Raw genomic sequence first — 23,893 nt, 5'->3', positions numbered from 1 at the left:
ATATTTTCCGCCTCTCCCCCACTTGGAGGGGTGTCTCTGCTCACTTGCAGCACAGGGGCTCCGGTCCGCCACTATTTTGATCTCTGTGCCGTGTTATGAAGATGCCCCTGAACCTGACGCATACTACAGCCAACATCTCCTGTGTGATCATACTACACCCAGCATCCTTCCAAATATGCAATCTGAAATGGCACCCAGATACTGATACAATTAAGACTGTTCTGTGGCTTCTTCATGAGTACACAGCTCTATGCGTATGTGACTGTACATCCAACCAGGTCAATGGGGTTTTGCACTCAGAAGTGTGGATCGTTTGATAAAGCATGGCACCATTAGTGAGTGAGGGTTCCAAGTTCTAACATTTACATCCTTATCTTCATCTCTCAATGTATGCAGTCGGTTACAGATGGGGAGGGATAACCAGATGGGCCAGTTTCTTAGGTGTAGACAAGGGGAGAAGTATTTTTTCTAATTTTCATTAGCTATGTTGGAGAGGATATCCTGCTTTCCTCTTTAGCTATGTTGGAGAGGATATACTGCTTTCCTCTTTCAAGCTTAATGGGAGATAGGAAGCGTTAAAGCGATCAGATGATCTTCCTCTGTGTGTTTGTGTATTAGAAGCTGTCACTGTGCTTTCTTGATTGCTGAAGTTTAATCTGTTGGTAGCACTTGTCCCAAAGTGTGTTAAGGGATGAGTGGTCCAGAAGATCATGATGGCATCCTTTTGTCTTCCAGCCTCTTGTGTAGCTGAAGCAGACTGCAGCCAATGTCGTCCAGTAAAGGCGTGGGAGGAGCTCGCCGGCGACGGACCCGCTGCCGGAAGTGCTTCGCCTGCATAAGGACAGAGTGCGGAGAGTGCCACTTCTGCAAAGACATGAAGAAATTTGGTGGGCCGGGCCGCATGAAACAATCCTGCATGATGAGGCAGTGCACTGCAGTGAGTATTTTTGTGTGCTTGTATGTTTTTTTGTGGATGAAAGTCTGTGGGCATTAGGTTGTGACTTATCTGCTAGCGCTTATCAATGTCATATGGTGCTTCCTGCAATAACTCAAACAGGCCCTAGAGGGAATCTCATCAAGCCTACATGTTTGGCGCATTTGGAAATTCATATGACAAACCCTGACCAAGCACTTGTTTTTCTTATGGAGTGTGGTGCTTAAAGGTTTGGTTCAGATGAAGCCACCACTCTGTCTTCCAAAAGGATGCCCTTATTTGGACAGACAGTCAGTCAAGTCTAAGTCCTAAGGACGGATTCACTGCTTATTATGTGCAGCCACATTGATAGTTGGCTTTCTTTAACTGGAAGGGACCTCTGGATCTCCCTGAAGCATGAGGAGAATGTGATTGAGAGCCCTACAGGATAGAAATGCTTTGTACCGCTTTCTACATCAAACGCTATGGTGCTCTACTGTGACGCTGCTTTTTCGATTCCAGCCGTGAGGTGAACGGCCACAGTACTTTTCTATCACTGCCACCTGCTGTATTTGCCACCGCAAGCTCCAGCGCAGCCGACGGACAACTCCCGGGACTACATTACCCAGAAGGCTCGGCTGGACGCTGAGTCAGTGACGCTGCGAGGCGGCGCCGGAGGTTCATAATATCGGCCCGGCCCTGCCACGGTGCGGGACAAGGGCGGACCCATCTGCGCCTGGAGGAGTCTGGGCTTGGGCCATCCCCCTTTCACCTTTAAATTGGTACCCTCTCATTGCTGGTCAGTGACTGTTCTGTTGAAGTATTTTGTTTCTTTTTTTCTGGGCAATTGGGGTTGATCAAAATAGTCCATTTTGAGCAAGTCTAATCAAAAGGGGGTTGTTGGTACACTTGACGCATTCCTTTTGAGAGCCGAATCTGTACTTATTAAAGAGATTTAGCTCACTCAAGGAAGGCTATCAATTGATACCCGTAGAGTATCAGCTGGGGCTGCGGTTACTACCCTGCAAGCGGGGGTGGGTTTGGTAATGGAACCATCTTTACGTCCATCGTCCGACCCCTCCTCACCGTTGTTGACTGCTCCCTATTCCCCGCCTTTAGTGATTGACCAAAACTCTACCATCTCTTCTCCAGATATGATGTTAACTCGCCAACAGCGTCAATCCCAGGCCAAAAAATGTGAGGGTCGAGTCACCGTTGTATCCACTAAGAGGAAGGTGGTGGGGGTCTCCCAACTACTGTGCACCAGACTACTAAAGTGGCCAAAACTAAAGAGCCATCTCGCAGGAAAAAAGGAAGCACACAAGAGGCTGGTATTTCTAAGATTTTAATCCCTATACCCAACAATCCCTCCACTTGCTCCAATCAGCTGCCCTCTGATGTGGAGGCAAGGCTTATTGCTAAGTTTGAAGAACTATTGGAAGCAAAGTTCGATCCTTTGGCTCTAAAATTGTTAGACATTAGTCAAAGACTAACCAAGATTGAGCACCACTTATCGGCTGTTACAAAAGCCGATGGCTATTAGCAACTGGGTACCACAAGCACAGGGGCCATATGAGTATAGTGTCCCAACATTTAATAGGTTTGACTCATTTAACAATCTTGAGGACATTGACTGACTGGGTCCAGCGCCACAGGCAGCAAATGTCTCCCTATGCTGGGTTCAGGAATCTAATGGGAACGGTGTGTATGACCCCAGCAGTAGGGAGTCCTATGTACCCCATTGTAGTAGCTTGGGTAATCAGGTTGCACTGAGGTCCAGCTTTACCGATTTGGCTAGTATCAGTACTTCTAGTGTTAATGCCACACCCTTATCTGTGTTAACTACTGATGTAGGTCCTTCTCAATGTATATCTAAGGAGTCTCCCGGAATCCTTAGATAAGCTAACTTGTAAGCCCCGCAATGTTCCAGGATGCTAATCTCCACGGAGTGGACCACATTTATTGAGGAGCAGGACATCCTATTTTTCCAAGAATCCTGGGCAGTAAATAAGGTGCTCCACGAGGGATGTACACATTATTTTCAAACCAGCACTTCAGGGAGAAAGGGGTAGGCCCAAGGGTGGGTTAATAATCTGGACTAGACAGTTCCTTTTTATACAATTTTGAGGAGATTGAAATCGATTCACTGGATATTCCTATTCTTAAGCTTTCCCACGCAACCAATCAGGATATCGTCCTTATTAATGTTTATTCTAGGGGTTTTCAAGGAGGCGACAAATGCAAAAACCACAGGTGATGGACAGAATGCAGAACAATATCATACATTCACCCCAGTAAAGAGATCTGGGCCTAAATCCATCGTTTTTTTGCACTCCACACCACCCCAGTTCAGACATGGCCATATGCAAATCAGTCTGACCCTGTGCCTCATGGGAACAGTCCAGCCCGAACAGCCAAGCCATGCCTTCCCTGGTCCGGAAACAAGCTTCCGGTCCGGTCCTCGGATGCTTGATTCCGTTCTGGGAAGGACATGGCTTTTGTAGTTCGGACTGGACTGTTCCCATGGGGCACAGGGTCAGAGCTGATTTGCATATCGCCATTGTCTAACCCAGGGTGGTGTGGAGTGCAAAAAAACGATGGATTTGGGCCCAGATCTTTGGACTGGGGTGAGTGTGTGACATTGATCCACATTCGGTCCATCACCTGTTGTGTTTGGGTTTTCAAGGAGGGAAGCCATCTGACACAGTAGACGTACTTTGTTTTCTTAACTCCACACAAAGGGATCAGCAATATTATTATCGCAGGGGATTTTAATTGCACCTTCGAACCCCTTAACTGTGAGGACTTTTTATTTTAGTTTGGAGGAGGATGACCAATGGTTAATTCCTTCACTGGACATCACTCCTATTAAAAAATGGACTAGAGCAGCTTTACAGTTAAAAGCTCTGTGTCTACAACATGGGTTAAGAGGTGCCAATGGCCGCACAAAGTCTGATAAGCAGGGGGCTGCAACATTCAGCAATGGGCATCGTTATAGTCGTATAGATTACTTCATGGTCAATATGGAACTTTAGCCAGAATTGCTCGATATGATGGTTGTTGCTAGGCCAGAAAGTGATCATAACCCACTTGTAGTTTCTATGCGGGATATTGTTTTCAGCAAATCGAAAGCACAGCATAATAGATTAGACTTCATAGAGGGCCAGTTGACTAATGACACCAGACGCCTTAAATGGTGTAAGGTAGTACTTGACCCGGCGAAGTTGCAAGCTACTAGCCATTTGGTAGCAAATTCCACTGCCACTTTTCAGGCTGAGGCAGAAACTGGGTTGACTAGGGACGGAGCTGCTCAAACACATGAGCATCTTTTTAACCAACTAAAGTTTTTTTTTTTTTTATAACACATAATTCAAAAGGCGATGCACCATCTGGGTGCAAAGCAGCACCATGGTATAATTCCAAGTGTTGCGTTGCTTACAAACTATTGGCTGCTGCAATTAGGAGTAAGAACCAGGATTCTATAAGAGAAAAGCAGCAGGGTTATAAGTTAGCAAAACGTAAGGCAAAACGGGACTGGGATGAGGCACATTCGGCGGAACTCCTCCATGCCTGTTCTGGAAGGGATATGTCACGTTTTTGGCATTTGGTGAAGTGGGGGAGTGGGTATTCTGGAAAAGCTCCCTCTAACCATGTGGAGCCGGATCTGTGGGTCTCACATTTCAAAGGCTATTTTGCAATTAACTCGGGCACACCCGATATTTTTGTAGTGCCATCATCCCCTCCCCCACTTAGTATCTCTAGTAAGGAAGTAGAAGCAGCACTCTTCAAAGTTCCAAAAGGGAAGGGTGCCAGGCATTGACTGCATTCCTGCACATCTATTTGTCCAAGACATGGCATCCTGGACTAAATCTATTCAACTTTTAATGAATGCTATCGACCAATGGGGAGCAGTTCCTGGTTCCTGGGCTGGCGCTGTTATTCTCCCCATTTTAAAAAAAGGTGATCGGTCACTCCCAGGAAATTATAGACCGATCAGTTTGATCGATTGCATCCAAAAAGTTGTGGCTAGAGGGATACTAGGGAGAATCCAGGCATGGTTGGATGACTCATATTTTATCAGATCTACAAGCTCGCTTCAGACAATGTATTAGTACAGTGGACCAGGTGCTAAGGTTTATTCTTGTCTACTGGCGCACTGTTACTCTGGGGAAAGCTGCTATTTCTCCAGTATTACATCTTTCATAGATTCACATGCTTGTATCTTCCCCGTCGTCATGGTGGGAGTCTCACGGTAACAGAATGACCAAAGCAGTATCATAGAGAAGAAAAAACTGCATAGAAAAGCCTATAGGGACTGTATTATTTGGTAACCAGACCTCCTCATTGTTTGGTCCAAAGGTCAGCCAATCAGCATTACTGCCCTGATCACACACTCCCCAGCAGAACCTTCCTGCCTCAGATTTCCAACCGCCTTCGTGTCAGGAAGGAGTCTCCCTGAGCTCTGCTCAGTTTGGTATTTCAAGTCTGAACTTTTGGCTTTTTTCAACTGAATTTTCTTCTGGATAAGGTATTGTCTGTCAATTATTTTGCCTTATAATGGCTGAGAGCTATAAAAAGAGGCTTTTCAGACCTTGCAGATCCTGTTTAAATGCTAGGCTTTTCTCTGAAGACCCTCACAAGGACTGCTTATACTGTCTTCATCCAAAGCATATTGCCAAGGATTGTAAATATTGTAAAACCTTCTCTGCTAAAACTTTGAGGGACAGAGCGGCTCATCTGCTGCTGTGGCTTCAAAAAAAGAAGGCCGCATCAGATTCAGATTCTGGTGTGGAGTCTGCTGCTCAAACACCTAAAAAGAGGAAGGCCTCACATTCTGAAGAAATGGTGGAGCCTAAAAAGTCTAAGTCTAAGGGGCAGGAGGCATCTTCTCTACCTCATACTCCTCTCAAGAAGTCGTCAGGTCAGAAAGGGGCATCTTCTGCTCCGGCGACCAGTTCCATGGTTTCTGCTTCAAAATCTGTGGTAAAAACATCAGCCCCGTCGACGACTTCAGCGTCGACGACTACTATTTCGACGACGACAGCGGCGTCGACGACAGGAACTAAGTCAGTGTCGACTACATTGACGAGTGTGACTATCCCGTCGACGAGGAATCCGTCGACTATGACCTCGTCGACGACGAATGTTCCGTCGACGATGGCTCTTGACGACGATGGCTCCGACGGCTCCGTCGACGATGGCTCCGACGACTATGACTGCATCGACGATGACTGCATCGACGATGACTGCATCGACGTTGAGTGTGATTTCGACGGCGAAGGCCTTTAAATCGGCAAAGTTGAAGACTTTAATCTCCATCCGTTCATTTCAATCGTCGACGATAAGTAAGTCGGCGAGAATTCACGTCGTGGGTGCAAATTTCTCCTCTGCCTCCGTCCAAACTGCTGGAGCAAGACTCGGATGATTAGTCATCTGGAGTGGCCATCACAACTTAAAATAAAGAGCCAGGACACAGATGTGGAGGACGTTTTTTCATTTAAGGAACGGGCTCAGTCAAAGTCTTCAAGGTATGAATCTTTCCAGGACACTGGTGACTATGGTGAGGATGAAGAACAGCAGGAAGAAGCAAGAGAAGAGTCAGTCTCTATGCCTGTATCTCTGGTATCTGACCTGAGGCTTATGATTAATGACTATTATCGTCGTTTTCCAGAGGCAAATGCGCCTCCGTCATCTACCCCGGCACCTACACTGCAAACTCAGAGGGCCCAAAATACACATCAAACAAAGTCTCTACGTTCGACACCAGTGGTGACAATCGGAGATGATCTGACCGATACAGACGATGATGATCAACCTGAGGAGGGTGAACTCACACAGGATAATTCGGGAGGCCAGGAATGGAATGAGTATGTTTTGCCGTTGGCTCCCTCGCCTACTCCGGCGACATCCAATTCTCCTCCTCAAGATATTGGAGGATTCCACGACATTATAGAGAAAGCAGCTAAAAGATTCCATCTAGAGATGGAGGTTCAAGAAACGGAATGTTTCTTGTACGACTTCAAAGACGACGCTAGGAAGACCTCACGATCAATCCCAATTATCCAACATATTTGGGATGAGGGTCTAAAAATTTTGAAGACGCCGGCTTCCATTGCGGTTTCGGTTCCTAGAATCGAAAAGAAATACAGAGCTCCAGAGTCTTTTGCGGCCTGCCTGATAGGACACCCTAGGCCTAAGTCGGTGGTGACACAAACGGCGCAAAGGAACTCCAAAAACCCATTTTCTACCTCGATGGTGTCGCCAGACAAGGAGGGAAGGAGAATGGACGGAGCTGGAAAGATGTTTGCAGTGATGGCAGCCTCTACTATTAAACCAAAGTAATGGAGAGTTGCACAGCTCTAGTGTGCTAAAAGTTTTATAAGCATGATTCATCAATATCTTCAATTTTTGAGGGTGCTGCCCGGGTGGAGTCTCTTGTCGTGGACGTCAATTAAAACATCAAGAAAGTGATCCCAACGGATGTTGGAAGAATCCCCTGGCGCTCCACTCTTGTGTGACTGGAATAATCCAGATCAGTTATTTTAAACATAAGTTCATGAAAGTCTTTATGTTGGAATAGTCTTATTTTTAATCACAAGTTCATGTTTTATTCCATACTGTTCATTTCCATGATTAGTGATATTCAATCAAAACAACATGATTTTCAGTCCAATGCATTTCGGGCTGAATCGCCCTTCATCTGGGACCAGAAACTAGAAGCAAGACAAAATAATCTATTCAAGTGTCTGTAAACAATAAAACATACATAGGTAATATACATATAATTCATGTTCAGTCAAAAGTGAATATTCGTGATTACATCCTGGGCTTGCACACTGCAAGCCCCAAGTGTGCATGGTGAAAACATCAAACAAAAAATAAAACCGTCCTCACTCACATGTTGTTCTTTCTATAATGGCTTGTCAGATCGCTAGTCAAAAACTGGAAGCAGCACAAGGTGTTAATACGCTAATGTGCTATGTTAAGTTATGATAAGAAAAACGAAAAGTCTAATCAGAATGCTCTAAACCAGGGGTCTCCAACCTTTTCTGTAGTGGGAGCTACTTCTGGTCTGTGAAAATTGTTGTGAGCTACTAAAGGCCAAGTAACTCGCGCATTTTTTCGAGAGACGCCCTACGCCCAGTTTCATTGACTTTAAGCCTAATTTCTTCTGAGCCTTAGTGTTGTTTAAAACAAAAGGGGCCACACTCCATCTTATGAAGTGACAGACAGTCGCAGGTTGTGCTACCTGAAGTAAAAGCTTGTCTTGCTTGGATGCATTCCTGGAAAGTATAACGAGCTATGTGGGATACAAGCCTAAGACCTCCTTTTGTGAACCTCAATCAACTTGTTCATACACTGCAAAAGTTAAACCTGAAAATATATTCCTTACCAAATGTGATTTTTTAAACAAATCATTTTAAATATCATTTTCCTTCAATTTATTATGAACTAGCAGCCCGTCCCGACGTTGTCCGGGTATGAATTGCTGCCGGCCAGTAGTATATTGTTTTGTAGGATTTTGTTTTGATAGCATTTCTTATCTGTGACAGGCCTGTGAAACGCTCCGATTCACAGTGCACTGCTGATGCACTTAAGAGTGCGCGTTCAGTAGTGTGCGAACTCCCTACTTTATTTTTCTTTGCAATATTATATAGCGCGAACTCGACAACATGGTATGAGCACAATTTACATTACAGAAGAACACATTCATTTGTGGTAGGCACGGGAAGACAAAGCGATTTGCCTGGAATCACAGGATGTTGAGCTGATGCCGAGATTCGAACGTAGCTCCCCAGCTCTAAAGTTCGCAATTCTAGAACTTGTGGCGGGCGGTGTGTCTAAAAGTGTATGTCGTTCTGGCCATCAATGAGAGAGACCTGTGCATTTTTCAAGTGGGTGGTGAAAAAATATGAGTATGTTGCTGGAGATGTGGGCCGCTGTGTCACCAATGTACTTACCGGGGGAGGGTAAACACCCATTATTCCGCAACTTTCTTTCTGCATACCATCACTCCGCATACTTTCATTACGAAAGTACCATGACTCCGCAATGCCATTATAACGCATGGCATTACATTTTATATGCTTTTACCACGCATACATTTATAACAAAATTCGTTGTAAATGCATGAATGGTAAAAGCATTTTTTTTTAATGTTTCGATAAGGTAAGTATGGGTATAGGGGTATATGTTTTGAGGTACGGAGGTATATGTTTTGGGGTGTTTGGGTATTTTAAGGGTTCAGGTATAGTTTTGGGTTATGGATTACAGGGGTAGTTTTAGGGTTTAGGTATAGGTATGGGTTTTGGGGTACAGGGGTATTTTTAGGGTTCAGGGCTAGGTTTGGGTTTTGGGGTATAGGGGTATTTTTAGGGTTTAGGGGTAGGTGTGGGTTTTGGGGTACAGGGGTATTTTTAGGGTTCAGGGCTAGGTTTGGGTTTTGGGGTATAGGGGTATTTTTAGGGTTTAGGGGCAGGTTTGGGTTTTGGGGTACAGGGGTATTTTAAGGGTTCAGGGCTAGTTTTGGGGTACAGGGGTATTTTTAGGGTTCAGGGCTAGGTTTGGGTTTTGGGGTACAGGGGTATTTTAGAGTTCAGGGGTAGGTTTGGGTTTTGGGGTACAGGGGTATTTTTAGGGTTCAGGGGTAGGTTTGGGTTTTGGGGTGCAGGGGTATTTTAGGGTTCAGTGCTAGGTTTGGGTTTTGGGGTACAGGGGTATTTTAGGGTTCAGGGGTAGGTTTGGGGTTTGGGGTACAGTGGTATTTTTAGGGTTCAGGGGTAGGTTTGGGTTTTGAGTTAAAGGGGTATTTATAGGGTTCAGGGCTAGGTTTGGATTTTGTGGTACAGGGGTATTTTTAAGGTTTAGGGATAGGTTTGGGTTTTGGGGTACAGGGTATATTCATAGGGTTAAGATGAGTTAGTGTTTAAGGGTGTTGGGGTATTTTAAAGAGTAAGGGTGGGCTATGATTATGGGGTTCAGGGTTATTTAAAGGGAACAGGGTGGGATTAGCACACGATATGAGACATGGCATGAAGGGCGGAACGTACCACACGCCCCCAGGGTTTGTCACGCCCCCAGCACACGCCCACAGCACAACGCAGACACGCCCACAAGGGACTACTTTGCTGCCACAGTTCTTTTACCTTTTAAATGTATATGGTGGGTGTCTGCATAGCCTATGTCCTTCTGCTGCAACTGCCCTTTCCAACGCTGTATTGGGTGTTGTGATTGGTGCTGTGGTTCCTGAGATTACCCGCCTCAAAGGTTTGAGCTCTCTCTTTATTATATTAGTATGGATGTGGATGACGTGAGAGAGTCTGCTACAGACTTTTTGCAGAGAAATATTGTGTTAATTAATGTTCATGCAATATCCATTAAAAGTTTTTTTTGATCCAAACAGAATATCACATATTAGAAATGGGACAGCAGCACAGAGACTATTTGCAGTATTGTTAGTGAGCTGCTGCTGTGTCATCATAGCTGCCAAGGTTTTACATTGCCATGTCTGACATTTTCATAATTTCAGTATAATTATGAGTGACATTTCAATGACTATGAGTGACACTTTCTCACGAGCAAAATCAATCAATCATTGAAGACGAAGGAAAAATATCAATATCAGAATTTACACCAGCCCTGCTAAGTACAACGCATCAAGAGTTGGACTAATGCACACAGCTGCCAAGTCTTTAGCATGCATACCAGTTACATTTTTATGTTTATACTACTTATTAGTGGTATTTACGTCCTCTATCATGTGTGACTGTATGGGACAACATATCAAATCATCATCCATGTATTGAAACACCTAGAATTGATTAGATCACCAATTCCACCATAGGAGAGTTTCGGATTTCTAAAGCTGTTGTGCATCAGGATCCATAGTACTGTGGTTCCTCTATTTTTTTAATTACATTCAAAATCTATTTCATTCATTGCTACAACTAACTGCCCCACCATCATTAACAACCTTAAAAACTCCTTACTGCTCTCTTGCACCTCCCCATCCACCATCATTGAAATTCCTGGCCAGAGGCCTCAAAATAAACATACCAGGGACAGGGCGGGCAACAACAACGCATCAGAGGGGACAAAAATAAGACATCAGAGGAGGCATTAAAGACAATAGAGAGGGCACTGCTAGCATCGTTGTCATCAAAGGGGCTAATAAGGCCTAAAAGAGTACAATGGCAAGGCGTCTGAGAGGGCAACCAGACACGAAGATAATATGGTACCAGCGAGGGCAATAAACAGGTACTGGGCATCAGAGAGGGCAATAATACAGCATCAGGGAAATGGAGGACCAGACATATTGACATGATACCTACTTTACTTGGCCGCTGCCCAGTCACAGATGAGTCCTAATGTTTGTGTGTCCGGGAAGCTGCAGATGGGTGGCACTTCTAGGCAGCTAGGGCTGGCTGCAGCAGGCTGAGCTCAGGCGAGGCCTTGATTCCTGGACCTTTTGCCGCCTGGCCCTGGGCCTCCACACAGTGATTGGGTGGCCGCTGTCCTGAAAGTTAAGTGAGGGGCCCGCCCAGTGATACTCTCCTGGCAGCCATTTGCGTTAAAATCCCCGGGTCATCACTTCTCCAAAGCGTCTGTATTTGGTCTTACTATCGAAAACACACATTCCTATCCTTGAATATTCGACATCAACACATGCATAATTTAAATGAGCGTGCCTGTGCTCTGGCAATGACCTGGCCACAGAGGCTATGAAAGAGTTTAAACGAGATCTTAAATTCGTAGCGGTTCTGAAGAGTGGAACAATTACATTCTTTTTGGGAGTTAGCGAGTACCCATGTGAGATGGTTAACTTAAATGTTAAGTTCTCAAGTAATGGACAAGTTATTTTACTAGAGGTCCTGCACTCTGGTTGGTTATTACAAATCAATGCGGAGGGAAGAGCTTTTCTTTATCGTGTGCCTTTGGTAAAGAAAACTGAAACTTGGCAGCGCACTGCTGTCCTGATTTATATCCCAGAGCTGGAAAGCGGGAAAAAAAGATATTATCAGTCTTTCAACAGCCCATGGTATACCAGCGGCTAAGGGGCACATCGCAGCTCCAGTCTAGAAAAAAATGCATTATGCCGGTGTTTCCTGGCCACGTCAGTGCTTACCGTGTTTGATCAGCTGCTGCAATATGTTCCAATCAAGGCAGAAAAAGGCAGGTGGTGGGGCTCGTAGCAGTTCAATACTGCTTGCGCCACCTGCATGGTAGCAGACTTTCCGGAACACAATCGAGACTGCGGTGCAAAGCTGTGAAAGGCAGGTGGCGTGGACCCCAGCTCCACAACAGCGTCATCATCTTTTGTCCTGCCCCGCCCCAGCTAAGCTCAGTTAGACCAATCTGAGCAGCTGGTTTTGGTGATGGCAGGAAAGGCTTTGAAAATAGGCCTAAAAACAATAAACGACAAGAATAGGCTACAAAATTGAGACACAATGCCCGAGCTACTCATGGGGGTTCGGCGAGCTACCGGTAGCTCGCGATCGACCGGTTGGAGACCCCTGCTCTAAACTTACTTATTCGACGCGCGGGGTCTCTTGTGATTTAACTCGTCCGTGGGTGAATCCGCGGCTGCTATTAAAGCAGCCAACGCTATGGCTCTACTCAGCCACTTTAACAGACAAATGTGGTCGGATTTGGCGCCCATTTTAGCTGCACTTCCGTAGGACAAGAAGGAAGAAGTAGCTGCTATCCTTCGCGATGGAGCGAAATCAGCCTCTGAATCTATTTATGTTGCATTGGATGTCTCCTCTATGGCTTTTAGCAGTTTCCCTTCAAAGACAGGGTTGGTTGAAGGCAACCTCGTTCCGGCCGGAGGTGCAGGCGAAGATTATCGACATGGCCTTTGATGGCGCAAATCTATTCAGCAAGCATGTAGATGAGGCTCTGCAGGGCATCAAGTCGGATACAGATACCGCCAGAGCACTGGGGTCCCTTCAACAAGGAAGGTTTCAGTCCTTTCGCAGAAGAGGTACGAGAGGCCAATTCAATCAGCGATCTACTTATCAATCCAACAGATATCAACCCTATAACCAGCAGAGCTATAGGCAATACAATACGGGTCAACAATATAGGTCTTCCAACTCTTCCTTTCAACAGCAGTCCAGAGGCAAGTCCTCCAACAGAGGAAAGAATCCGCAGTCTTATAGACGACAATTATTCCATGATGGTGCTCTCCACTCAGCAAGTTCCCGAAAACGACCACTATCTGTCTCTATTCTTCAGAAATTGGCTGTCCATAACATCGGACAAATGGGTTTTGGACGTGGTAAACAGGGGCCATACCCTAGAGTTTGTGCAAATACCACCAGATCACCCCCCGGTGTTCAAGCACCATCACCATACTCAGGAGCTGCAAAAGGAGGTCCTTTCACTCCTAAAAAAAGGGGGCTATAGAGGAAGTACCTCGGCATCACTGGGGGAAAGGCTTTTATTCACATTTCTTCCTCATCAAAAAGAAGCAAACCACAAAATGGAGACAGGTATTGGATTTGAAGGATCCATACATAAAGAAAATTCCCTTTCGGATGCTCTTGCTGCAAGAGATCCTTCTTATGCTAAAGAGGAAAGACTTCATGGCTTCGTTGGATCTCATGGATGCATACTTCCATATACCAATTCATCGAAAGCACAGAAAGTATCTGAGATTTGTTGTGGAGAGTCGCCATTTTCAGTTCAAAGTGTTGCCATTCAGCCTCAAATCGGCCCGAGGGTATTTACGAAATGCATGGCCCCGGTGGCGGCCCACTTAAGGTTGAAGGGTCACAGCATTTACCCATATCTCAACGATTGGCTTGTGACAGGTCCATCCTTCAAAAAGGCCAAGACATCCCGGCATTGCTGCATCAGACTGTTTCAACGGTTAGGCCTGCGGACGAACTTAGAAAAGTCATCTCTGGTCCCAGCACAAGGCATTCAATTCCTAGGAGCATGGATATGCACAAAGGAAGCAACGGCATCCGTCGAAGGAAAGGATCAAGAAAATGATAGGCCTAGCAACCTCTCTGCAAGCAAAAAGGTTCACTTCTGTGTGGATATACAAATCCTTGTTGGGAATGATATCATCTTGCATCCCACTGGTTCCGAATTGCCGTCTTCGGATGAGACCTTTACAGGAACAGCTAGACGAGCAGTGGGTTCAATCAAAAGGAATATTCGAAGATCGGATCATCATATCTCATCAAATTAAGGTGGCCATGTCATGGTGGAAGGTTCGCGAGAACTTGAATCAGGGCCTGTCTTTCGAACCCCAGAGTCACAAACATGTGAAGACGTCAGATGCTTCGTTGCAAGGATGGGGTGCGCATCTTCAGGAGCTGGAAATCCAGGGTCTCTGGTCTGAATGGGAAGCGCAACTTCACATATATATGTTGGAGCTCAAAGCGATGTTTCTGGGGCTATAAGCTTTTCTTCCCAGAATTCGGGGATCGTCGGTGCTTGTGCAGACAGAGCACCACGACAATGTTTTATCTCCTCAAACAAGGGGCAACACGGTCCAACAGCTTTCCACGCTGGCTCAAAGGATTTGGAAATGGCTGATAAGACACGACATCTCTATCCAAGTACAACATATTCAGGGCATTCTCAATACAAGAGCAGATGTCCTACGTCGCACGAAGAATGTGTCGCACGAGTGGGAGCTGAGCAACACCCAGCTTCAGAGTGTTTCAAAAATGGGGCACACCAACATTAGATTTGTTCGCGACACAGGACAACTCAAAGTGCGAACAGTTTACTTCCAGGTACCCTCAACAAAATTCCAAAGGAAATGCGTTCCATCTGAACTGGACGGGAATGTTCGCTTACGCGTTCCCACCATTTTCTTTGATTCCAAGAGTGCTTCGCAACATCAGATCAGAACCAGGTCAGATTATTCTAGTGGCACCATCTGGGCTGAGAAAAGCATGGTTTTCAGACCTGCTACAACTTTCAAAGATGATTCAGAAAAGGGGGTGGTGATGAACAGAGTGTCTGAATTAAGCAGACCACTCTTACCTAGTCCAAAGATCAGGGCTTGATCCATCACCGTTTTTCAGCTCACTGCACCATCCCAGCTCAGAACTTGGCTATATGCAAATTAGTCTGACCCTGGCCCAGTGCATCATGGGAACAGGGCAGACCAAACTACCAAGCCAATTCTTATACTGGGAAGGAAACAAGCTTTTTGGCCACTATAGGTGTGGCCGGGTATACTCAGACATGAGTCCCTTTCTCACTGCTCCATCAGGATTCAAGCAAGCCGGGCCGAAGACGGCTGAAATGCCAGAAACCGGTCCCCGGTAGCTTGTCTCCTTTCTGGTGAAGAATTGGCTTGGTAGTTTAGTCTGCCCTGTTCCCATGATGCACTGGGCCAGGGACAGACTGATTTGCATATAGCCAGGTTCTGAGCTGGGATGGGGCAGTGAGATAAATAACGGTGATGGATCAAGCCCTGATCTTTGGACTGGGTAAGAGTGGTCTGCTTAATTCAGACACTCTGTTCATCACCACCCCCTTTTCTAAAACAACTTTCAAAGGGCAACAAGTTGAGTTCCCGACGTACCAGAACCTCATATCAATGAATAACGGCCAGATTCTACATCCAGACCTGACATCGCTAAAATTGTCAGCATGGAACCTCATGAGCGAGAATTCCAGTCCATGATCATACCGCAAGATTGCAGGGACATATCACAATCTAGGGCTACGTCTACGAACAAAACGTACACAGCGAAATGGACACGTTTTTGTCACTGGTGCGCTGGTAAAGAACTTCACCCGCTTACAGTACCCCCTGAAAGTATTTTACCTTAATTGCTGTTATTATCAAAAGCAGGTCTCTCTCATGCCTCAAAGGTGCATTTGGCGGCAATATCCAGATTCGGGAGGACACCGAGTGAGCTGTCTCTTTGGTCTCACAGACTAATCAAGGAATTTGTCAAGGGGCTCTTTAGAGCTTTTCCGCCCATTCAACGGCCGCCAATACCCTGGCAATTCAACACAGTTTTGGCGCAACTTATGAGGCCACCATTCGAGCCTAGACACAAGGTAGACTTACAATTTATCTCATGGAAGACAGCTCTGCTTCTAGCACTCACCTCGGCAAGGAGAGTTGGCGAGATTCAGGCCTTCTCAGTGGCAGTATCACTCTGTCCTGCCGAAATTGGAGAAAAGGCTCTAAGGACAAACCCGAAATTTATACCCAAGGTTCCTACTTCGTTCCATCTTAATGAACCAATTATTTTGCCTACTTTTTTCAGCAATCCGTCTTATGATGCAGAAAGGGCTCTGCATTCCTTAGATATATACAGGTGTTTGAAATTCTACATTGAGCGAACAAAGACATTTCGGAAATCGAAACAATTACTTATTGCATTTGAGGGTCAGAGAAAAGGACTGCCTCTGTCAAGACTGAGTATTGCCAGATGGATATTGTCGGCATTCATTAAATGTAATGAAAAAGCTGGAAAGCCACTGCGTTCCAGGGTGAATGCTCACTCCACAAGAAAGATGTCAAATCTATGGCATTGTTTGCAGGAGTGTCTCTGCCTGACATCTGCAGAGCGGCAACGTGGAGGAGTGTGCATTCATTTACCAGGCACTACTGTCTGGACACATTGCGTGGAAAGAGGACACAGCAGTGGGACACGCTGTTCCAATAAGGTATTCTTTACTCTGTGTTTATATTATGTACAGTATATATTTCAAATCAAATCCTCTTTATTCGGTTTTCCATCATTTTTTGAAGGACCATAAAAGTTCATAAAAACATATTAAAAAGTATTAAAAATTCACATTAATTCTAGTTTCAGAAATTTTTTAAAACTATTTTTTACCAGGTCTTCTTTTTACACAAAGACAATTCAGTCCACTCTTCAGAGGTTCATTCGGTGCCTGACACAAAGTTTGAGAAAGTGTACAATCATTTTTGCCATCAGTTCATTTTCTAAAAACTGTAAAGCCAAATAGGCCGGACGGCATTGGTGGATCTTTAAAGCCTTTAGAAGTGGTACTATCCACCGCCTACGTAATGGCACATGAAATTTACAAAAAAAGAGAACATGAATGGTGGATTGCAAAGACATTGAATCACAAGGGCAAACGGGAAGATTAGGAGACCAGTCATTTTGGTTAGGAAATGAGATCATGCGGTGAGATATATTAAACCTAAAACGGGTCAACAAAAATGTTCCGTAATGACTTAGGTTATACTGTAAATATGGTTGGATAGTGGGGACAAATTGTATTAATAAACATTGCTGGACAGATGATTTTCCTATTTCACTCAGCAGACGCATTTGAGACAGGTGAGACAGTGTTTTTAGTTCTTTTTTTAGAGAGGTCTGTTACTGAGAGGGGATCGTTAAAGAATTCTGCATGTCCGATGTCTGCGAGAAATGTTTTCACGTAGACCAGCCATCTAATCTTTCTCATGTTCTCAAGTTTCATGCAATCTAGGACTATTGTTCTTGTGAGATGGCATTGCTCCGTTGCCCAGATTCTTCGCCACAACATGATTGGTTGGATTTTGATAATATCAGAGACATAGTCCAAACCAAGTTCAAGGTGGCAGCCATATGTTGTAGTACTGTTTGGGACTGCCAGCAGGAACCTTAGGAAGGAATTTTCAACTTTTTGAAGCTGATCAACGTTTGCCCCTCCCCAGACCCCTGCTCCAAAGGTTGCAGTGCTGAGACATTTGGCATTGTATATTTTTATCATCTCGTTCGGGGGTCTTTTACCAAGCTGAAGAGCAAAAGCCTTTAATGCGCCAATGGTTCTTATAAAGGCCAGTTTACGAGAGTTAATAGCTTCCTTCCATTTAAATGCCTCGTCGATAATAATTCCTAAATAAGGGTATGTGTTAGTTCTTTCGAGAGGTGAATTATCCACGTAGATGTTCTTGGGTTTTTTCCTCTTTATGCCGGCATGCATCACATATGTCTTTTTTATGTTGACTCTGAGACTCAGGCTGGCCATAAATGTGCAATAGTTATTCAAAACCCGTTGGAGCTGAACTGGGGTTCGGGCTAGAATTACTGCGTCGTCGGCATATAATAGGGCTGGTATCTGCCGACGATCGGCTGCTGGAAGATCTTTTGCACCCTCTAACATTGTGGCCTCTAACCCGTTGGTGTACAGCGTGAATAAGAAAGGGGCCAGCACACACCCTTGTCTGACCCCCTTCTCTATTAAAAAACTATCGGTTAGCTGGCCACCAGTCCCAAATCTCACCCTTCCCGTTGCTCCGGTGTATAATTCGCGAAGGAAATCAACTATTGGTGGATCAATGCCCATTTGCAGCATAATTGTCCATAATCTTGAGTGTTCAACGCAGTCGAACGCTGCTGTGAGGTCCACATATACCATGTGTAAGGAGGAACTTTTTGCGTCAACGGCCAATAAGGTCAGATTTAGAACCTGGTCCACCGTGCTCAGTCCCGTCCTGAACCCATATTGTAGATCCGAAATTGCCCCATGATCAAGCGACCAATCCTGGAGACGGTCGAGGAGAATGCGCCCTGCCATTTTTCCAATCGAATCCAGGAGGGAGATGGGGCGATAACAAGAGGGGCTGTCCCTATTTCCCTTCTTGAAAATGGGGACCAGTATCGAGGTCGACCAGGAATCAGGCAGACCGATCTCCTTTGCCGCGTTTAGTACGTTGGTAAGTAATGGGGACCAGAGGTCTGGGATGTATTTATAAAGGTCCATAGGAACCGAATCCGGGCCTGGTGCTTTTCCTGGTTTCGTGGTTTTTATAGCCTTCTTCGTTTCATCTAGTGTGAAATGGAGGTCTAGTGGATATTTCACCGACGTGAGCAAATCTGGATGTTCTGAATCTGAGAGTTTGTCCCCACTAAAAACCCCAGAAAAATGTTGCACCCAGTCCCCTGCACTTATCGCCACATCTAGTGAGGGCACCTCAGTTTTTTCTGTTAGGAAAGGAGATTTCACTATCTGCCAGAAAGCAGTGCTGTCTTTTAGAATGCTGTTTTTCTGTAATTCAGCCCATAGATTTGCTTGTAACTCCTTTTTTCTTTTTCGGATTGCAAGGGCATAAGCCTTCCTTAATTTATCACCTCGTCTCCATCTTACTTTTTTGGCAAGCGCCATCTTTAATTTGGAATAGGCTTTTGTGCATTCCGTACTGAACCATCCCTTTCTGGTAGTCCTATTTTGTGTATGGGACTTGGTTAATTCTTTCCTTATATTATCCACAATGTGAGTGTAATTAGTCAGGATCTCGATTGGGGTTGTAGAGGGATCTAGACACCTATCTATCTCATTTCTGCATGTTTTTACTATTCTCGTAATTGCGGCTTCCTGATCTATTTTGCCCCATTTTAATGTGAAGCCGTTTAGCCTGTCCAGTGTTAATGATTGCTGATATAGCAAACTTGGGTGTACCCTATCTCCCCTATTCTGTGATTTAGGTTCCTGAAATGTCATACTGATAGGGGAGTGATCGCTAAGTGCGTTGTTATGTACTTTAAAAGTCTTAATGTTTGCTGCTTTGTTAGTGGATACTAAAATATAGTCTATTAAAGTTTTGAGGCCTCTGCCATGGAAGGTTGGGGCAAATTCAGTGTCAGGTGTTTTTATCTTGTTAGCAAACCCTATGTCTAATCCAGTCATTGTGGTCTGTACATTATTACCCTCTGGGGTATGGGTAAAGTGAGTTAGACAATTCCCGTCTTCATCTGTAATCCCGCAGTTGGGAGTGTCGCTTTTATTGCATAAATGGAGATTGAAATCTCCTCCCCATATTACTGTGTGGAAATCCTTTGCATGTTTCATTTTGAGATTGTGTGTTAGATGAGAAATTTCGTTTAAAGCCTTGGTTAATTCTAATGAAGTCATGTTATTGTAGAAATTAATAATGGTATAGACCTCTTGTCTGATTCCACGTATATTAATAATCTGGAAATTCTGGTCTAGAGTTACAGGGGTTATTTCGCGACAAGACCAGAGGTTCGAGATGTATATTGTTAGGCCTCCTTTACTCCTACCTACGTTGGATCTTATGGCTTGTGAGAAGTATGTTTTGTAGCCCAAAAGGTGGATTGGGTCATTAAGCCAAGTCTCCTGGAGACAAATTACATTGCTTGAGTTTGCCAAGCAAAGGAAACTTTTTTCAGAGTGTTTAGTGGCTAAACCCGCCACGTTCCAAAATAATAACCTTATTTCAGAGTTGGAGCTTGCTACAATAGATGTCATACTCTGAGCACTGATTTCTTCCAAGTGACTTGGCTGTGAATCAGAAGCCAGCTTTGGAACACTTTCCCCTATCTCTATACCACTTTGTGGGGGAGAGAGGAAACCGATGGAGACCTCGAGGGGGGAGAGCGGCTCTTGTATTGGATCTACCACGGTTTGATGTTTAATCATCATGTTTGGTCCATTTGGCCGTTTAACTGATGTGGAGGGGTCTTTATTAAAACTGATATTTATGGGGTATGTGTGTTTTTTTTGAGTGGATCTCTGTTGTTTGAGGGACTAATCATAGTGTGCTTCCTTTGTAATGGTGGTCAATCGACCATCTCTAAGCAGCTATAGCTGTTGAAGGTTGGTATTCCACCCCAGGGTTCCCTCTATTGTTGTTGTTGTGCCCTCCTACCATTAATGTTTCAGTCGCCCCGATCTATGTTTTCATGCCCCCATTCTCCCTGGGTCCTGCCCCTTTGGGTATATCCGTATCCCCATTCTCCCTGGTTCCAGCCTCTTTGTCCGTGCTCTGGCTGGTTCCAAGACCAATTTGAGGACCAGTTAGGGCCTTCAGAATAGTGGCGTTGTGAGGGATAGAAAAAGGATAGTCGTTTGATGTTTATGCCTCCGCTCTTGCCTGCTGTATCCCAGGAACAGATGTATTCCACTGCCCGGGGATTTTCAAAATTAACAATAACGCAGTCACCCGGGATAGATTTTGGTTGGTATCCTATCCATGAAGCTCTTCTTACTGTGGTGATTCTGGTAACGTGATTGTGCTGATTTGGTCTGTTAATATTCAGCCAATGACATGTTTTGTTTAATAAAGACCAAGTTGGTTCGTCTGTGTCGTTACTTAGTTCAGGGACCCCTGTTAAGATGGCTTCAAATGGGGCTGCCTCAGGTGGGAGATTTACTGGTTTGATCCATCTCTTCTTTATCCGTTCTGCCGGAGTATTGTGCCTCTGTGGTTGTTCGTGGCGAGGACTGTTTGTTAAGGGTGGTCTAGGGGGGGCGTTTGTTGGGGGAAGATTTTGTGGGTCTGGAACTTTCTTAAGAGATTTTTGGGGGGTTTTAGTTTTTGAAGTAACAGGTGGATTAATTGAATTGTTCACAGATTATCCTCTCCTAACGGTGGGGCTATTTGTTACGGTTGTGATATTATTAGATGATTGTCCTGGCTTGGTATTACTGTTTGTAGGCTTTGAAATACTAGTTATAGGTTTCGATCCTCCCAAATTTGACAACCCCTGATTTCTTGGGTTTGCAGGTTTTTTCGAAATAGCGACTAATACTGCTACTTGTTTCTCTATAACTTCCAGGCTATTTTGAATGGGTTGTAGCTGGTGTTTAATTATATCAGCTATCTCTTATCAGACGATGGTCTAGGTCGATTTTTTTTTTTTTTTTTTTTTGTTTCTTTTGTCTGAGTTCGAGACTGGGTTTTCCTTATGGGCGTTGTTGGGATTGCCTACATTCGTGCTGTCGTCCAGCACAACGACATGAGGATTAGTGCTACTAGTCGCTGCTGTTGTTTCGTTGAATTTATCATTGTCCTGACTTTGCTCATTAGTTTTATTAATCTCTCGACGTTTCTTGGGGTGTGACTTATGTTGTGATTTATCGGGAGTTATGGTGTCTTCAATGTCTTGATCTGCTTCCTTGTGTTTCGAGATTGCTCCCTCCCTTAGCCCCCTTAGTTCACTCTGCGTAGGGTCATTCTCCTGTAAAGGTGGACTCGCAAAGATATTGGGCGTTTGTTCGAGGCCCTGGGTCAATTGTGAGGCCAGCAGTGATGAAGACACTGACAGATCAACTGAGTTAGGAATGGCATGAATGTCCGCACGTGTTTCCAGGGCGGGTACTTTTTCTGGTTGAACAGTTGGTGTTTGCGCTAATGCCAATAGTCCCAATGACGAGCGTCTTGCTTGTTCTAGTTCGTAAGATACTCGTCGATCTAACAGCATTACAGTTTGGTCAATGGTTTGGTTAACTTTAGTAATAAATTGGTCTATTGCCCAGTGGATTTGGCCATATTTTTGAGCGTTTTGATTCTGGAGCCCCTCAGTGACATTTTATATTATTTGATAGGTGGGGTTAATGGTTGGGCAAATTTCAAACAAAAGGGACTGACCAACGCCGAAGGTGTGCATTTCTTTTGTTTATATAGTGACGATGTATGGTGACTTTAGAAAGGAATAAGAGGATTATCTTTATGCAAGTTGTTAGAGGGCGGCCCCAGCCCAGTCTCTTCCGGTCTGTGACTGGATAGGACGGGTCCGCCCTTGGCCCGGGCTTCGCCCGGCGAGACGGGGCTGACGTTGATTTTATGCGCCTCCTGGCGCTCCCTGGTGACGCGGTATACCGCAAGGGCCACTGGACAGTGAAGTCTGCCCCTCGCCGGTCTCCACTCGGCGGCCCCGCTCTAGGTGACAGAGCGGCCGGGCAGCGGGAGATTGGTGGGCGGGTCCGCGCTTGGTTGGGGCTCGGCAGCTGGGTAGAAAATCAGCGTGGATGGGGTTTGTTTGGCAACAGCAAAGTCGTTAAGGATATATTATATTTTAATATAGATGGTTTAATAAGTCTTTCTGTGAAGAACTTGTCATGTACTCTTCTAATGTTCTTCGGTTTTCTTATTTGCTCTGCGTATATTCAGATTATATTTTAAAGGTATCTACGTAGCAGAACCATACTGCTGAGTTCTACCATGGAAACGCTCCAGGTTTTGGGTACTACTTGCTACTCTGATACAAGCATGTGAATCTATGAAAGATGTAATACTGGAGAAGGAATTAGTTACTTACCTGTACACTATAGTTCTCCAGTATTATCTTTCATAGATTCACATGCGCCCGCCCACCTCCCCGTTTCTCAGGTAGAACCTGTTATCTCGGTATTTATCCATGTCTCGCACTTGGGGCTGGAAATCTGAGGCAGGAAGGTTCTGCTGGGGAGTGTGAGGTCAGGGCAGTAATGCTGATTGGCTGACTTTTGGACCAAACAATGAGTAGGTCTGGTTACCAAATAATACAGTCCCTATGGGCTTTTCTATACAGTTTTTTCTTCTCTGATACTGCTTTGGTCCTTCTGATACAGTGAGACTCACACCATGACGACTGGGAAGATGCAAGCATGTGAATCTATGAAAGATAATACTGGAGAACTATAGTGTACAGGTAAGTAACTAATTCCTTATGCAGCGTTTGTGGATCTGAGGTCTGCTTTCGACCTAGTTCCTCGTTCCAAATTGTGGCATAGCCTGTTAAAGCTGGGCAGGCCTCTGGAGATTTTGTCTTTTGTAATCAAATTGCATACAGACAACTATGCCCAGGTCAGGTGGGATTTGGCTGGTCATACTACCGACAAATTTCCGGTCGAGAAGGGGGTTAGGCAGGGGCGCGTCCTTGCACCCATTCTATTCTCCATAAATATTACGAAGATTGTCCAGCTGATGCCCCGAGTCTAGGTGGAAAAAAGATCCCACTCCTAATGTTTGCCGACGACACTCGTCATATCAAAAACAAGACCGGGTCTTCAACGCGCCCTGATAAGATTTGAGGAGTTCTGTGAGGATCACAACGTTGTTGTCCATGTTGACAAAACAGAGTTTATAGACCTCCAAAACTCTGCGAAACAAATCGGCGAAGTTAGGATGCGGGAAGGTGTGTTGTAACTAACAGACTTTTTTTCATATCTTGGGGTAACACTTGATAAAAAGATGAGTTGGAAGCCTCAACTTGATTGTCTTATGGTTAAACACGCTCAACTCTCGGGTGCGCT

The 23,893-nt window shown here is 44.9% G+C and overlaps 1 protein-coding gene across 6 annotated transcripts in view; it reads left to right on the top strand.

Annotated features, from left to right (window-relative positions):
• FBXL19 (F-box and leucine rich repeat protein 19) overlaps positions 1-23,893 on the top strand; it is a 369,014-nt gene that overhangs the window by 59,063 nt on the left and 286,058 nt on the right. For all 6 annotated transcript variants that reach the window (XM_086932059.1, XM_086932058.1, XM_086932056.1 and 3 more), the window contains one exon: positions 736-937. In XM_086932059.1, coding sequence (XP_086788185.1) covers positions 767-937 — 171 coding nt within the window. In that variant the 5' untranslated portion in view covers positions 736-766. The remainder of the gene's footprint in view (positions 1-735; positions 938-23,893) is intronic.

The sequence above is a fragment of the Lissotriton vulgaris genome, chromosome 7 (genome assembly GCF_964263255.1).
Source record: "Lissotriton vulgaris chromosome 7, aLisVul1.2, whole genome shotgun sequence".
Classification (NCBI taxonomy): domain Eukaryota; kingdom Metazoa; phylum Chordata; class Amphibia; order Caudata; family Salamandridae; genus Lissotriton; species Lissotriton vulgaris.
Note: the sequence above shows the minus strand (reverse complement) of the source record. Positions and strands in the feature narration are given on the sequence as shown.